This window comes from Oxyura jamaicensis, chromosome 7 (genome assembly GCF_011077185.1).
Source record: "Oxyura jamaicensis isolate SHBP4307 breed ruddy duck chromosome 7, BPBGC_Ojam_1.0, whole genome shotgun sequence".
Taxonomy (NCBI): domain Eukaryota; kingdom Metazoa; phylum Chordata; class Aves; order Anseriformes; family Anatidae; genus Oxyura; species Oxyura jamaicensis.
This window is the reverse complement of record NC_048899.1, coordinates 36,761,492-36,779,121: the sequence shown is the minus strand read 5'-3', so window position 1 is coordinate 36,779,121 and position 17,630 is coordinate 36,761,492. Positions and strand designations below refer to the sequence as shown.

Here is a 17,630-nt window from a genome sequence, read left to right as displayed (position 1 = left end):
CTTCCTTCCTCCCTCCCTCCCTCCCTCCCTCCCTCCCTCCCTCTCTCTCCCCCTTTTCCCTCCTTCTTCTCCTTTCTTTCTCTCTCACTATCTCCTTTCTCTCATTCTCTCCCTCCCCATTTATTTCTCTCTCTTTCTCTGTTACCACATCACTGGGAGTGGAGCAAAATCAGGGAAAGATTCTGATTAAAGATCCATCATAAATTAATGAACAAAAGTGCAATCCTAGCACTTCATGCTAGAGTGGAACATTTTAAAAAATCATGAAGTGAAACATAAGAACACTAGAAAAGTTTGGATTGGGGTATAAAAATTATTTGGAAGGCTGTGTGCTAATCAACAGCAAATGTGAGAATCAGTTAGGGTGATGGGGCAATGAATGACTTGTATTTTTTATATGGGAGTTTTTCAATCAGCATTTTCTGAACATGGTTTCTCATTATGATAATGATGATGGGATTAATTATCACCATGAGAACAAGTGATAATGGTACTTTGAACTGTATTTGTCACCATATGACACAGACTATTACTTGTTTTTACACTCTCCAGGACGTGTGTGCATTGAGAGGCGCCGCCTGGCTCACCAAGCGACAGGCTAGCTGGCGAGGAGAAGTTGAAAAAGGCCAAGAGCTCACCAGGCAGGAGGGCTGCCCTTTCACAGGGTTGTCACCTGGTTGCTTTAAGGGAGCACCAGGAAAATCAGGGAAATCGGTCCTTGGGGTCTGCATTTAGCTGCAACAAACGGTTTTAGCATGCTACTTAAGTGAAAATATCTGATTACCTTCAAAGAAATCATATTCTTATGTAAATATCCAATAGAGTCTTTGCAAAACAATTATCAAAAGTAAGAAAGTTGGTTTTTAGTCCATGCTGGAGAGGGAATGTAAACTAAACACAGGGAGGTTGGCAAAATGAGGCAACCAAAGGTGGCTACATGGACTAAGTGCAGTTCTCACCGGTGGGAATAATTTTGTGTCTCGGGCTGTTTTCCTGCTGAAGAAGCAGTGTGGCCATTACTAGACACGATGGTTTGCTAGAGTAAAAGGTCGGTTAAGCACTGGAAACGTTTGGTTTTCCAGCCCTGAACTGCATCTGATGAATATTCTAGAGAAACATTTAAAGAGAAAATTAATACAGAGAGAGATACAGCAGGCCACTACAAGTTATTGGGAATTAGAAATTCATGATGTGATCCTGTCTTCATACGGCATGTCCAGCTTTATAATTAAAATTAATTAAATCACAGTCATAACATATGGATAATTCTGAAATGAGCTAACTTCTGATTCTCCTGCACATACCTGATGAGCTTACCGACATAAAATATTTGCTTGATTTTTTTTTTTTCCTGCATGCAGCTTTATCATATTACTGCTATTTACCTGAGTAAAGTAACCATGTTTTGTCTGAAGACCTAACCAGCCCAATTAGTTTCCCCTACAAATGCTTACTTCTTTATAGAAGAATCTACTCCTGAACTTCTTGCCTTGTAATTAAATTTATTCAAGGGACGTGTAGGCAGCTTCTAGTGCTATTTAGTATCTCTTACTATACTAACTAATTAACGTATAACTGACATACACGTACACAGCTTTCATAATGTTAGCCGATTAATAAGCAATAACTACCTCCGTAAATCAAAATTAAATGCCTACTTATGACAGGAAGTTTAGAACCTTCCTGCCTAGAGATTTTACGTTGATTGATTCATTAAAGATCGCATTGTCATGTGAAGATTAGTGAAAAAAACCTCGTGAGCAGCTTTGCCTTTTGTTTTGCACATGATGTTTTACATCCGTGTTTCACTGAAGAAGTAAAAGCTCTACAGGGTGTCCAGGGTAAGCGGTGGGATCTCCCCAGGTCAGCCCTTTGCTAGGACCGTGTTTGACCACGGGGGTGCTGTCCCAGCAGGGACAGGCTGTCCTCCAGGCAGGACTGCGGGGAGAAAGAGATGCGAGAGCAACACGTCACGGCTTGAATTTATGAGCCCATATTGCGGATAATTAACGGTCCTGCTGGAACTACCCAAAATCCTGCTGGAGATTTCATAAAAGGTACTGGAAGTTTGATTAGGGGGCGAGGAAATAAGTGTCTCTAGGAAGCTGGAAGAAAAGAAGGGCAGCCTTCATTAGCAAAAGTAAATGCCACTGGAGGAGATATTTAAGCAGTTCATTCTCCAGAAGATTTGTGAAGTCCTGTTTTTCCCAAGGACCTCACAGTTGGCAGTGTCAGAATGATGTGACAACCCTCAATTTCAGGTCACAGATGAAAGTTCAAAAGAAGCAGCAGCATTCAAACTATCCCCTTTTAGTGCGAAGCTTTCCACTCCAGCTATGACTATTGTTTACCTTCCTTATACTTAATAACAAATATACTCGTTATTCGTCTTTTACAAATATGTAGTTTTCTAGTCCAATAAAACAACTCTCTAGAGAGATGTATTTATTCACTATTGTATTATTTCTTAGAACTACATTTCTCCCCAAATTCCTGACAAACAGCCAGCTTCACTGTGTAGGCATTACATTTGTCAGCTATTCCAATATTTCTCATATGTTCCAGTTCGCATTTTTGCTATTTTTTACTCATTAAATGCTAGCAGTCCTTGCACACAGTGCGGATTATGTGGGGATCCCTTGAATGACAAAGGCCAAATTGACAGGGCAATTACTTTGAGGAGTTATAGGTGAGTAAAGGAAGGAAGGGGAGGAAATGGGAAAGCAGATGGTTAGCATAGCATCTTACTTCTGTACCATAGATGGGTTTATGCAGAAAATGAGAAGGAATTATAGTGATAGAGTTATAGGTGGGTTTTTTTTGTTTGTTTGTTTTGTTTTTGTTTGTTTTTCTTTCAAATGTAACAAGTTATGAAATCTTTAAATGTTTTTATTGCTACGCTTTCTAATGCTGCTTTGACTTGGCATTTATGTACAGTTTATGTTGCATATTTTTGGCTGGTGTTGATGGCTATTCATTGTGAAACGGAGTAAAATCAGTGAAACACAATGTGTAAGTTGCACTGGAGGTTACGTTGAGCCTCTTATAGTAAAATTTTGTATAATAAAATGCGTTGCCTCATGTTTACTTCTACATTAAGGAGTAGTTGTCTGTAAAGAATGCTACTCTAAGGACAAGAATTGAACGCAACGATTATTTTTCACTTTTCTGTTAAACTCTATTTCTTCTCACTGTGTTAACCTGGAAAGGATAAAGATATATCTTTGCTTTCCTTTAAACTTTTTCCAATCATTCCTTTTTAACTCATTCCTATAATGAGTTTTAAGCAACAACTCTGACAGCAAAACCTATGAGGGTTTTCAAATTCAATAACCAAGATTGGAAGGAAGGCATCCCTCATCTCAACTTTAGCTGAGTAACTGCAGATCCTTAACATTACCCTCTACACTGGAGGTCTTCAAAGTCATCAATCTGTTGGAAATATGCTGACAGCTCAGAGTGGTTCTGTAGTGTCTAAAATGTGCTGTGCTGCTCGAAGAGTTTAGTGTTCTTAGATCACTTTGAAAGAGGTGACTTATGAGGCAAAAGGTTGAGCTTTCTGTTTCTGCAGCACCTTACATGTGCACTCGGTAGCACTGCTTATACTCCAATGTGCCGTGCACCAGAGACCTGGGCTCCAGTGGAAATTGCACGATTCTGGTTAAGCTCTCAAAGGTCAGGCAAAGCTAAATGGGAAAATGAAAGTGCAAGCACGCTGGTCACCAGTAGAAAAACTGCAGTCATTTTTAAGCATTTATTGAATGTAAAGCTACATTCAAACCTGTGCATCCTCTTTCTGATCTCTGTACACCCCCAAGAACAACTCCAGTATTCTCTTTTTTACTGATGTGGAAACAACAGTTTTGGATGGTGTAAAACAATTGCTGTGTGGATCGTCTCTGAGTCTTGTATTGGCCTTTAATTTCCTCCTGAACTGTTTTTTGTGTAACTTAAAGAGCATCTGTAGAGCTACCGGGATTTCTTTAGCATGAAAAGGTTCCCAATTTTTCAGTTGTATTTATTATTATTATTATTATCATTATGCTGATGGTTTTGTTGTTTTGCTAAAAGTTTCTACCTGTGCTTTTAATTACAATAACTTTCTTGTGTAATATCACTTCTTTTACTTACATCAAAGGAAATGTACAGGTGCTGAAAGTAGTGAGATGGTATTAACATGTTTTCACATCTTCATGTGCTGGTGAATTAAAAAAGTAGCAGGACATGTTCTATAAAAGCTTGTATGTCACCTGTTCTTTTGTGTTTCTAGCATACAGTGTTGGTACCTCCAGGTACTTTCATTCCCAGCACAAGATACTTTTTAAAAATGTTTGTGTATGTGTGCTTGTATGTGTGTTTTAGGTGAAGGCAATATTGCCTATTCTTCAAAGCCTGTTTGATTTAATAAGGAATAGACCTCCGTTTTTCATCAAGTAAAGTCTGTGACTTTTGTGTTCCTTGCCCAGGGAAGGCTGGTGTTGTACAGCGTCCTTCGGTGGTGCCGTCTGGTGGAGAAGGAGCTCTCAACAGCTGCAAGAACCAACCCGTGTGAGCTTTCTGCCCGTGACAACCCCAGGTCAGTGCAGTTGCCAGTTTATAACAAAATCCAATATCAACGTTGGCTGCTTGCCTGCGGTCGAGTTAGGTGAGACCATCCTGCAGCAATATTTTGGCTTTTTCATGCTGCTGCAGAAAGTTCCCGTTCTGTATGTGTTATGGTAGAAGGCCATGCACTGAGGATTTTGGATGAGAAATGCTGGGAGATACTTGAGGGGAGCTGCTACAGAGCTGTTTTCCTAATGGAGCAGGGGATAGAAAGAACTGCCTGGCGAGACTGAGCAGACAGAGTTGTGTTAGCTGCTCCTTATCTCTAAATAAAGGTAAAATCCTCATGACCAAGGCAGGAACCAGAAATGCAGTTACAGGTTTTGAGAGACTAGGGGCCCAAATGTCAAGGGCCCAAAGCTACCCTTCGCTGATATTCAATACTCTGCTGTGGAGAAACCGGCGCGGTAAGGAGAAATTCCTATAAGGGATTGTTGGGAGAAGGGCTAAATTGCCACAGAGAAAGTTTTGCTTTCATTTACTGAGATATGCTTCTGATGGGCTCCTTTTCTCCTAACACAGTGTTCATGTACTTTCTCAATGCATGTATGCTTTTGCATATTGCATATTAATACTCCACAGGTTCCCCAGGGAGTGTATTGATTCTGGATAAGACTTGGAGATTAGTTTCCAGAGGAACCTCTGGCTATTTGAGCCTGCCTCTTTCTCCCTTCAGCACTTCCTGAGAGAGAGGTTGTACACATAGCTGGCAGCTGATCTTCATTAGCTTCACCTTCATTACAGCTCTTTAGATTATTTGTATGTGAAATTTTAGGCTTCAGAATGTCACCAGCTAATTGTCAGTTTTAAAGGAATATTAGGATTCTTCATAAAAATGATGGTAAACAGGGTGGCAAATTCCTTTCATGTGAAAGTTCAAACATGTTTTAGGACTTGAAATTTAAATGCCTTTAGGAGACAAGATGAGGATTCAACACACAAGTTTAAGGTTGTTCACTTCTGAATATTACATTCATGGTGTTGATCTTCTCTGTAGTATATGATCATCTGCTCCTTTTCTGTCAATGTAATGTATTCACACTTAATTACATCTATTTTTTTTAAGCTGAGAAAGCATATTTTTGTCTACACCTTTAAAAAACATAGTGAGATAAGTAATGCATTATCAATCTCAAAGTGTGCCATTTAGTCCTGGAGCTGATTAATGTTTCCATTGAAATATACAAAGGGGACGGACACATCCTGATGCTTCTTACATTAAAGAATAAAACTTGGAGTCTAAAGCCATGTGAGTAGATACCCAAGCAGCATCAAAATGTAGTGGGAATTGTGTCTTTAAATTCCTCATCTCCTTTTGAGATTTCTGCCTGATGAATGCCAATACATGCCACTAATTTTGGCAAAATACAAACATGTCTTATGCTCAAGACTTAGTCCACATGTTCGGTTCTCACCCTCACTGCTTTTTATTTTAACCTATTGTCTTTGATGTCTTAGTTTCTAGTTTGTCTATGGTCACCAAATGCCATTTTATTTCAAGTTCCCTTATGCCCTGCTCCAGCAAGCCCAAAGATGCATTTTGGGCCAGATTCGGACTGCCTTAGGTTTAAAGTCAGTTAAATTTCCTGTGTGTAAGACGAGCATGATTTTTGTGTCCTTTGCATAAGGTCATATGGATGATGAGTGATTCTGGTATGTTAATACTATTCTCCAGATCAGTGGATCTTCTCCACCAGAAGCTACAATGTGTAAGTGACACACTTGCACTGCAGGAATGCTGCTTCTGACCCCAAGTCTCCAGTGTATTTGTTGCTTTGCTGCAATACCTTTGGGCAAAGCCGTTCAACCGTATCACAAACAACTTGCTTTAAGACTGGAGCACATACTGTTTACTGTATAATCCTCTCTAATGCTCTTTTTTTTTTTTTTTTCTTTCTTTATTTTTTTTCCTTGAGAAAAGATTAAAGAACAGAATTACAATGGAACTGGTGGAGGCATGATCCATGCCCCCTTGATTATATGGAAACATTAAAATATCATCAGCATGTTAATTTTATCATCTGAACTGTATGAGATTTATTCATATCTCTTATCTATTACATTAGTCTGGAAATACAATTTATTCTGATGGTGGGAATGTCAGACAGAGAGACCAAAAACATCTGGACTTCTTAATATGAAACAAATTTTCTAGGATGTGTATTGTCACTTTAAAATTAATTCTGCTAATAAGGAGGCTAAAATTTCATAGCCTATTGATCTTTCGAAATAAGGCCCCAGCCCTTTACTGGGGCAAAACAGGTAGATCCTAGAAAGGTCCCTCCAAGGATTTGTAGTTCACATATCTTCTCTTACATATTTGAATATCAAATACAATAGATTATTTTAGCATTCTAATATAAAATACACAATAGCAGATAAAACCCAGCCATCACAAACTGCAGGATTAATAAAAATCAATGAAAATTCTCCTAGAAAAACAACATATCTTAGGCATTTCCCAGGTCTGAATTGTTGGATTTTCTTTCTAAACATGTAAAATCAATATTAATTAAAACCAACCATAAAATACCCTAGCCCACTGAAAGACAGTTTTCATTAAAAAATATATATATATTGTATTACACAGGGTAGATTATCACGGCACCTTTTCAGCCATGGAGGAGAGTAGCATTTCTCCTCCAATTACATAGTTTTGGGGGTACTTGTGCTGGGAAGCACGTGGAAGCGAAAGACGTACCTGTAGCTCTGCGCCCGCCTGACTTGTTCCCATTCCCATTTTACTTGGAGCACAGAGGAAAAAGCAGAGTGGTGATCTCTAATTCACAATATGCCTTCCAGACTGCTCCAGGATTGCTGCATTTATACACTGCTTCCCCTGGAAGTTCCAGGCTAACCCATAGCAATAACTTGGTAATTGTTCTGGGAAGAGGCTCAGCACAGCTATCTTGTGCACAAGTAAACAGGCATCTATAAGATTAAGAATTATATGCCAGGGCTTTGACACAACCATCAGTTATGCCAGATGCAAATAATTTATTCTTTGTCAGTTCAAATATACAATCTTGTTTGGATGGCTTAAATTTATGCTGGCACCAAAATACAGCAAGCAATATTATTTAAGCGTGGTGTTGAAAACACAGATACGCATCTCGGATGACCCAAAAAGTGGAAGAAAAATGTTAGTTATATTTTCTGAGGGTAAGTCATCGTTATTATGTAATAACAGATGATGTAATAGCTTATCCTTGTTGTGCAACGATATGACATCAGATGATGGGGGATGTATCCTGCCTTGACATACGCCCCAGCCAGGCATCCACAAGAGCCATTGTGATGGCTCTTAACAGCAAAAGGGTTGCTTTGCATCTTGTTTAAAGGATAAAACAAGTGCCAGAATTTCAATAGACATCCATGCCTTTTTTTCTTCTGTTTTGGCTTTACTTATTTCTCTTTGGGGTTTTGGTAGCTGAAAATGTTGGCCTCCTTCCATTTTGGCTTTTGGGTGTTGGGGATCATAAAGTGAAGCGACATATCCCATTTACTTTCAAAATGCAAAATATTGTTTATTTTATTTATTTATTTACAAAGAAAAACGTACAGAAAGAGCGTGACAGAAGCTGAGGCAGTTGCTATTGCAGAGCTGCAATTTGAGCAGCTGGAGCTGGGTCAGGCATTGGGTTTGCACAGGAAGCAAAGAGGTTGCTCAGACGTCGCTTTGGTTTGCAAAACAAGAGAAAAGACTCAGCTCAGCGAAGATGTATGCAGCCACTTAGCTGTATGCCCAGGGAGCAGTCCAGTGTGTGAAGTTAAACATGAGCCTCCGCGTCTCCGAGATTAAGGCCGTTAGCTTTAAATAGTACCATAAACATTTAGTTCGTGTTTGGTGAGACTGTCAAATAATTTGTTGCTGTGCCATCAGCTGAAAATTCGGCTCATTTTATAGGAGTTCAGCTTACATGAATTTACTGGACAACAGAATAAGTGAAATTTAAGACACACATCTTAAGCTGAGTTCATAACGGCCCACATTTCCAATAACAAAACTAGCAGTGACAGTGATATATGGCTTTTTTTATGAGACCTGATAACTGATGGATATGTGATCTTATAAATGCTTAGACAAACTAATGCACATAATTATATTTTCCATTTGAAGTCTATTGCTAGGCATTCTAATACAATATCATTAGTCGAAATGGCCACAATGATACAGCTTGGGCAGTTTGTCACAGTAATTACAGGGTGATTATTTTTGACTGGAATAAAGATTTCAGTTTTAGTATGGTAGAAAGCATAATCACAAATTAGAAACAGTCTCCGAATAAAAAAATATCATGGAGAGGGACTTTAAATATGGATTATAGTGCAATTCTAAAACAATTTCTTTAAAAAAGTGCACTCATTTGGCTGAATGTGTGACTTCTTTTAGGTTTATACCAAGTTCCTGCCCAAAAGGATGACACTTCCCTAATTAACAGTTCTAGTGTTTAAGGCTTTTGTAAAAAGGAAAATCTGGGCATTGTAAGAAAGGTTTGTCTTATAATTTACATAACTGCTAAAATAGGCTTTCTTTTTTCAATCGACAGAAAAATAGATCATTTGTCTTCACTGTTTTCAGGATGGTTGATTAAAGTAGACAGTGTCCTAACATCTGTATTGAAAACTATATTAATCAATTGATTAATCACGAGGCATTAATCAAAATCTTCCTTAAGTGTTTTACTTTTGGAGCAGCTCTTAGTATTTTCTATCAGATTCCTTTTAAGGTGTCCATTATAAAGATTAAATTTGGGTGGTAAATATTGAGGGGTTGAAGCACATGTGGCTTTCCACTTGAAGGTCACAGCCATTGCTCATTAGTGTTACTTTTAATGGGATAAGAAGCAAAAGTTTTTAATATGTGACTACATCAATTAATCAAATACACATTTGATTTCCTTTCCAGTAAGCAGTCCATATTTTCAGCATGTGCAAAAAAATTTCTAGTCATTTCAAGCCTTGAATACTTCAGGCTCTTACTGAAGAATATTCCATGGGTATAAGGAATTTAAATTGCACATGTAGATATAATGAACCGACGCTCTGACTATAATACAGTACATTATCCTCTGGTCTTTTTAAATATTCGGCTTTATAAAAAGGCATTTGAAGATATCCTGGTCAGCTTTCATTAAAACACTACATAAATAATATTACGTGCTCTATACGAGGACTGTAAAAGTTCAGACTACTGGCATGAAGTGTTTGAGAAGGAAAGAAGTTATCTGGAGTATTTAGTTGATTCAAGTGAACCATAGAGGACCTATGCAACGAAGCCGATCATCTGAGAATTTCACTCTGTTTGTTTTTGCTCGTTCCTATTTGTTTTTCCAGTCTGAAACATTAAATACCGGTACTCAAGTAAATGTATTTTGTGAAGCATCAATTACAGTACAAAAGAAAACCACTGATTACACATCTCTTCATGTGCATAAAAATGTTTCTTCGTCTTGCAATCCCTCTGTAAGTGATTCTTTAAGAAAGATTTACCGAATCCTCATTGTGGCTGCTCTCATGACAGACTGGAAATACCTTCTTTCTTCTGTGTGCTTTTTCTAGAGGGGGGAAAAAAGTAAAAAAGGAAACACCAAACCCAACTATATGTTATTTGTATTTATTTGGATTTTAAAGCGTACCAAAAAATGTGCATCTGGCATTCCTATCACCTTTGGCAAAAGTATAAAGAAACAAGAAATCAAAGCAGAGCAAATTACATCCTGCAGCCACTTCCCCTGTGCCTGAAGAAGCTGCCTAAGAAAATACAAACGTGACTCTAGGTAGCCCTGCTTTTGTTTCTGCCCATACATTACTTCCTACCAATTTTATAACGCTCGCAAAATTCATTTTGAAGGGGATGAAGTTGAACAAAATACAGACAGAGCTCTGGTAAATGAACAGCCCTTATTTCGATGAAGGGCTGAGGCCCCCGAGATGGGGCAGCCTCAGCATCCTTTTTGTGCCATGATGCCATCTGGGGGCCCTGCCTGGCCTCCAAATCCTCCCCCCTCTGCGGGGAGCCAGCACCGCCCCAGGACACCCATCCCAAGGCAGGGCATCACCCAGAGGAGTCAACCAGCAGCCGGCTTTCACCCTCTGACTGGAGGCACAGCATTTAAAGCAGCACTTCTAATCAGATTAAGGAAGCCAATCGCTACTGATTTGCACCACCTTCTGATTGCGTTATAATTCTTAAAAGCTGCTTTGATGTGTGTTTACTGGTTGATACATGCAGCAGTAGAGTTATTATGTCTTTAAAGCCATTAAAATGCACGGGAAATTTTGTACGCCTTTAAAAATTATACTGGACGGCTTGTCATATAATTATGTGAAAAAGAAACATGTGTCTTAAAGTCTCAAAATAATCAACAATACATATTTGGAAATAAAATAAAATCTATTCCTGTGTTGTTCTTCCACAGCTGAGTTCTGTTTTCATTTTGCTGTTGATGGTGAAGGTTGGTTGCCTTCAGCAGGAAGGGAAATGCAATCTGCATAATTCCCATTAGTTCTTCATCGCACAAATATATACTGATAATAATTCTGTAGTGGGTTAGTTTGTGGCTAATCATCTTTATACTTAGCAGCAGGTGCTGTGGCAGCATTGGAAAAAGTATCATGCATTTTAGAAATTATTGCTGTATAATTTATCTATAATGCACCTTTCTTTTTAATAAAATTATGTTCAACAGTTCATCAATTCAGCCCATGGAGAACACTCCTGTGATATTGGTGTATAGGCTTTATCACTATTTTATTACCAAATGCCACTGATTTTTTTCATTCTTCTTCTTTTTTTTTTTTTTTTTTTTAATAGAAACATGGACCACAGAAAGGAGCCATTGAAATATGTGAACACAGTCAGTTAGCACTTACAGGCTGTTCTGTATTTTAAAGAAAATACAAAGAAAATAGGAATTAAATGTTTTCAGACCACTCTGAGTGTATATGTGGGAAATAAGTTTCTCATTTAAAGTCAAAATGGTTTGCTTAGAAAAAAAAAGAGGAGGTGAATATGAGCTTACAGGGGAATGATCCTGATCCTTCAACTGCTGTTGCTTGGAGGAATTTGGAAAAGAAAAGATGAGAGGGATTGTAGGACATCTCTTCAAAAGCCAGTGAAGAGCTTTTATGAAGTCACAGTGGTTATATGTGATATTTTTAACATATTGTTGTTTGCAATAACCATATTGGGATAAAAAATCATGAACCAGTATCAAACAACTGGAGCTTCTGTTGTTGCTTAAACTGCGCTTAATGCCTTCCCTCCACACATACTGCCTTCAATTCACCCTCAGTTTCTCCCCAAGAAGAAGGTAAGAGACAAATGTAACCTAACCTGAGGATCAGCATATATGACAAAACAAAAAATATGAAAGAATTAAAGAAAGTTGGTTGAGCTAATTGAAAGCTCTAGACAAAAACCTTAAAGAAACTAGAAAATGGAAATATAAAGCAAAATTGAAGTAATAGTCAAGAGAAAATGTACAAAGATGTTGACTAATGGATATCAGGATATTAACAAGACATGAAGAAGGAGGGAGAATGCACAATAAGAAACGGCACAGTAAAAAGAAGGAAAGATCAATAAAGTTTTTAAAAAGAGAAAGAATGCAAAACTAATACATGTACTACATGTTTGAAGTTGATTTCAAGAAGTTATTAGCTAAATATTTTAGTAACTCTCATTAAAACAATTATTTAGTCATCTTGTACCCTTATACAAGAAAACATGCAGCCTTCAAAACTGAGTACCTGGAGTTAAACAGTTCCACTTAGAATGCTGTAAGTTGGACAAATGCAGTTATATGAAGAAGATGTTGCCAAATAAACTTAAAAGAGTAGAAAAACTCAGGGAAAACTGTTTGGTTTTAATCACACTGAATATAAAAATTCAGTTTTACTTAAAATGCTGTTTACAGCATTGAAAAACTGTAAAACAAAAGTAGATAAATAGATTTTTTAATACGAATTAAAGTATTTTTTTTGGAATGAAAGTAAAACAGTACAGTAAAGATATATTGTGTGACCAACCTTAATCTTTTATGAAATATAGTTTTCCATGGAAAAAAATGGAATAGAAAATTGTGACTAGTGTTGTTTAGCGAGGTACATTTAAATATAACTTGATTTTTGAGATGCTGTTAGGTGATACCAGTTCCAGGTAGGGTTCTTGGCATTTCTGAAAAATCATCAACTGAATAATTTGGACCTCAAAATATATATATAAGAGCCTATGGTTTGACTCTGAAATTGAAAATACATATTGTAGTTCAACTGAAACCAGTTCTGTGTGAAACCTTTGTATGAAGATTATCTAAAATTGTATCATGCTTTGAAATTCCCTGTTTTGCCATACATTATGGATTCTGCCTTTCTCTAATTTAACAAGTTTAACAAACTTTCCAGCAGGCCATATTGCTTTTAAAATACTTGTGTTGTGTGTCTTTGCAGGAAACTAATAAGTTTAAGCTTTTGCTAAGTTAAAGTTCAGGAGCAATGAGTTTATTTTTATTTATTTATTTATTTATTTTGCTTTTCCCCCAGCAGCAAGTGGTGCATTTTGTTTGTTTGATTGTTTGTTTGGAGGGACCGTATCCCACCACTTGTTACTTGTGGCTTTTAACATCTGTCTCTAAATGAGAGAAAGACATTCTTTCAAGTGAGGGAGAAGCCATAATTTTAGTTTTCAGATATGTTTTTTCTGCTATGAACAGAAGCGTAGGGAATAGCTTCATATAAAGATTTAAAAAACTACATTGACAGATTTTTCTTTGAATAATGCCAATCTCTTTGGCAATGCCAAAAAAAAGAGAGAGAGAGAGGAGTCCCATGAGTTATAAAGTATGGACTTCACTGTTGATAAAAGCATTTACCAAGTACTGAATATATTTTTTAATGACCACAGATAGCGACCACTTTGTCCACCCAAATGTCTTACTCTTCAGCTGCAGTGATATTTATTTGTTTGTTTGTTTGTGTTTTTTTTTGGGGGGGGGGGGTTTAAAAATACAGGATAGAAAAACTCACTGTAGACTATAATGTCATACAGTGAATTTAGATCTTTTATGAATATGAATACATATTCACCTCTTCGTTTAGATAGGAGGTGGAGACACCATTGCACAGTACTGATAGGAGCACAGACATTTTATGGAGGTGGTTATATGTCTGGAATATTCAAAACAATTGCTGTTACCTGTTCCATTAAAAAGATTAGGAAAAGAAAATAAAAAGATGGGTAGGGATGAAAGATGAAAGCTTATTTTCTATTAAACAACACCTGCAATATTACCAGGTGACTTCTACTCAAGAGCATAAAAGGAAGCAGGTGAGGAACCCTACGAGATGCGATGGCTATTTTATATGCCTTGGAAACTGTGTTTTAAACATTTTTCAGAAAAGCCAGGTGCAACAAAGCAAGAAGTCTGAGAGCAATGAAAGCAGGCTGGGGCATTGCCCTGGCTGAGCGACCCGGAGACCTGCAGGCCTCCTGGGGACCAGCCCAGCTTCACAGGAGCCCTCCCGAGGAGCTTAATGCAATCCCCACGTTACAAAAAGGGGCTATCAACCAGAGACACCGAGCGCTGGTAAGAGGGCTTCCGAGCTGCTCTTTTATTTCCAGTGTCTGCACTTCAAGGAAGAACACGAACTTGCTGACAAGAGTTCACAGGATGACTACAAATATGAACAGCTTTTTTTTTTTTTTTTTGAAAATGAGCCTTGCGATGTGAGGTTTAAGGAGGTCAGCCTTCATGTCGTTGCTGGTTCAGAGGTGACCCAAGAGCCTTCTGAGTTGCTTTGGAATGGAAACTGGCTGCTTTTTTGAGGTTTTGTTCGGTTTATTTATTTATTTATTTTAACTCAGCAGACAGTAATATTTGGAAGTTGAAGTGAGGCCACCTCAGCCTGGAATCGAGACTTGGCTTTCCTGCAGGAAAGGTGACTGAAGTCTGGATCAATTCACTGGGAGGTTGTGAACCAGCCCTACTTCACGTCTTAGTTATTTTTTGAAATACATATATTTAGTTCAGTTTTTACACAACACCCTGAGGCTGACACTTGTAGAAAACTAGTTGGCCTTTTGCAACCAGCCGCAGCTACTTGCACTTGGGCTGCTCTGCCCCCAAGGCAGCAGAGAAGTGCACCTGGAACAGCTGGGAAAAACGTACAGAGACAGTGGATGGGAAAGGTCTAAGTGAGATGGTTTTCCCCAAGGATGACCATTTTGATAGGCTGCGTGTTTCAGAGAGGAGGCTGCCCTTCCTGGGGATGCCCAGCTGCCCTCTTGTGTGCCCTGAACACACTTCTCCCAAGGAAACTCAGCTCTCTGGCTCATTTATGTGGGCTACCACTCTGTTGGTTGGCTACTGTCATTGCTTTGATATGTGGGACAGGTGTTTAATGTGCAAATCCAAGTAGGGAATAAGAAAAAAGAGAAAAAGAGGGAATGTTTGTTGTTGGTGGTGGTATTAGAATAGGAAAAGCTTTTATTTTATTTTTATATTTACTTATTTTTTTAATTTCATTTTTCAGTGCCACTGCATGTGGTTTCCAGGAGAAAAAAGCTGATGGATTTATATTCTGTGTACCTCAAAACACAGATGAATTTTCTTGGAAGCGATTGCTTTAGAGATAATTCCATACCGTAGTGCAATTGCATGACCCAGTCCAATGTTTAAATAATCTGGGGACTCTAAGAGATGGGGCTGGGTAAACTCTTATGCCAACAGGAGCTCAACCCAACTCAGTCTCAATTTTATCTCATTGAATTTTGAATCCGAATTTCTACTGTAGCACCCCCACGTGTTTTCTGGTAGGCTGGGACATTTCTTCAGGGTTAAGCACAGACTACTTTATAGACCTGTATTTACAGAATGGCTACTATATTAAAACTCCAAATAAAAAAAAAATGATTGCAGCATATGTTCTATACAAAGAAAATTTATTTCATCTTGAAGAATGTGGTATGAAAATACAAAAATAAGAGAAGTCTAGGAATCAAGCTTAGAAAAAAAAAAAAAAAGACAAAATTGTAAGAAAATAATCCCAATGTTCTTACAAAAGAACTGTTTCTTTTGGTGATTTTTAGTTAAAACTCATAGGAGCCATACCATTAGTATGAAGTGAGGACCCTTCCTGCCCTGGTATTGCCTCTTTCCTCCAACATCTGAATGAGTGCAGTCATTCTTCAGGATATACTGCATATCTGCATGGTTTTTATTACCACTATTATTAATTATTATTATCATTATTATTTTAGAATACTCATGCAGGGTTGTACCATAGTTTGATCTACCTCAATGTCCTGTAGGGCCAAAAGAAGATGCTAAGGGAAGAATATTAGAACAGAGTGACCATATGTGAGGTTGTTTTGTACCCATTTGTGCCTTGGACACTTCCTAAGACAAAGTATAAACTGTCTATTTTAAAACAGAAAACAAAAAAAAAGGAGATATATATATATATATATATTTTTAAACTAGCTAATATTAAAAACAATGATCCAAACAAACACAAGAAAATATATTTAGGTTTGTGTCCTATTTCAGCCTGGAGTATCTTTCGAAAGCTGCATTATCAAGCCTTAGAAATGAAGTCTGCAAATGAAAAAGAATGAATACAACTTTAATAATGGTATTGCAAATGCTGTAGGAATGATAGAGCTACTGCATTTCCTATCACTGCTCCCTGACTGCTATTCTTTATTGGCATGTGTGCCTCGATTGTTCAAACTACACAATGTCTGAACACTGATGGCATATTTTTGTTATTGCAAAAGCCTACATTTGACCTTTCTTTGTAATTGTGACACTAGTTGAATTCTGCCTTAGTTCGTGGCAATTTACTAAATCCTTTGAGAGTTCACTAGTTAATTATTGCCAAGTGAATTTTTAATTTGCTCCTATGATTACATTGGTGAATACAGTCATTAGTGGGAAATTTATTTCAGAAATTGGCACTAGAGGGAGCTAAGTAATTGTATCATTTATGTATCCAGGAAGAAAAAAAGAACATTCATTTAAAAACTTGCTTTTTTCTGAACATGCTGATTTTACAAATATGGCAGCTATGCCTCAGCAAATTATAAGCGATAATGAATTAGTTAATTTTCCTTACTGAAAACTGCTACGCTAAGATTATTAAATTACTGTATTTCTATTTAGTGAAACCAGCTACCAGTGAGTAAATTAGGATTTCTAGGACTCTTTTGGGAGGGGGAATTTTTTGTGACTATTATCCCTGTTTATCATTATTTTGGTCTTAACAGAATTAAAATGCTCGCAGATACTTTCCCAAAATATGTTTGCTCCCGAATGCATTGCAGGATGGATGCTCTCATTGAATGCCGCAGCTCCGCAAGCGGAGCTGGAGGAGGTGCCCGTAGTGCAGACCCTGCAGTCCTTCTGGACTGTCCCACAGCCACGTCGGGGTGCAAAGTGACAAATTGTCCAGCCCCCTCTGAAATCAGCGGAGTCCCACCTCTATTCAGTCTCAGGCTATTTATCCTCATAGCTCATGGCCTGTCCTTGCACTGCCTCCTTCCCAGTGCTTGTAACCGTACCTGCCAACTCCGAGGTGTGGGGGCTCAGCTGGAGCCCAGAAAGTCCCATAATTAATCCCATATTTCCCTGCTGCTTGTGTTCCACAACTCTGTGTTTTAACAGTGACTTTTTAGTGTGGTGTGAACCTTCTGGTCTGCAGTTCAGCCAGAAGCCCTCTACACTCTCTGGGTCATTTCTGAATGGCTTCTTCCTTCCTTTTTTTATTTTTTATTTTATTATTTTTTTATTTTTTATTTAAAATAAGATAAAGCTCTTTTCCTTTAGCACGGTCTCATAGGAAGGGAATTACCCCTTTCTGCCTTTGAGGAACACACATAACACATCTGCTTCCATAAATCTGTCCCTAAAATGGGAACACACATGGTTTACGTACTGGTTGCCATACTACTGACCTTTATATTGCCTAGAAGTACGTTAAAACAACTCCAGCAAGCTGTTGAATGAGTTCTCCCTCTCCAG

The 17,630-nt window shown here is 37.9% G+C and overlaps 1 protein-coding gene across 2 annotated transcripts in view; it reads left to right on the top strand.

Moving 5' to 3' along the window:
• LOC118170053 overlaps positions 1–17,630 on the top strand; it is a 359,390-nt gene that overhangs the window by 215,834 nt on the left and 125,926 nt on the right. For both annotated transcript variants that reach the window (XR_004752468.1, XM_035331960.1), the window contains one exon: positions 4,467–4,576. Coding sequence is in view for 1 of the 2 variants with exons in the window: in XM_035331960.1 (XP_035187851.1) it covers positions 4,467–4,576 (110 nt within the window). In the remaining variant the exon portion in view is untranslated. The remainder of the gene's footprint in view (positions 1–4,466; positions 4,577–17,630) is intronic.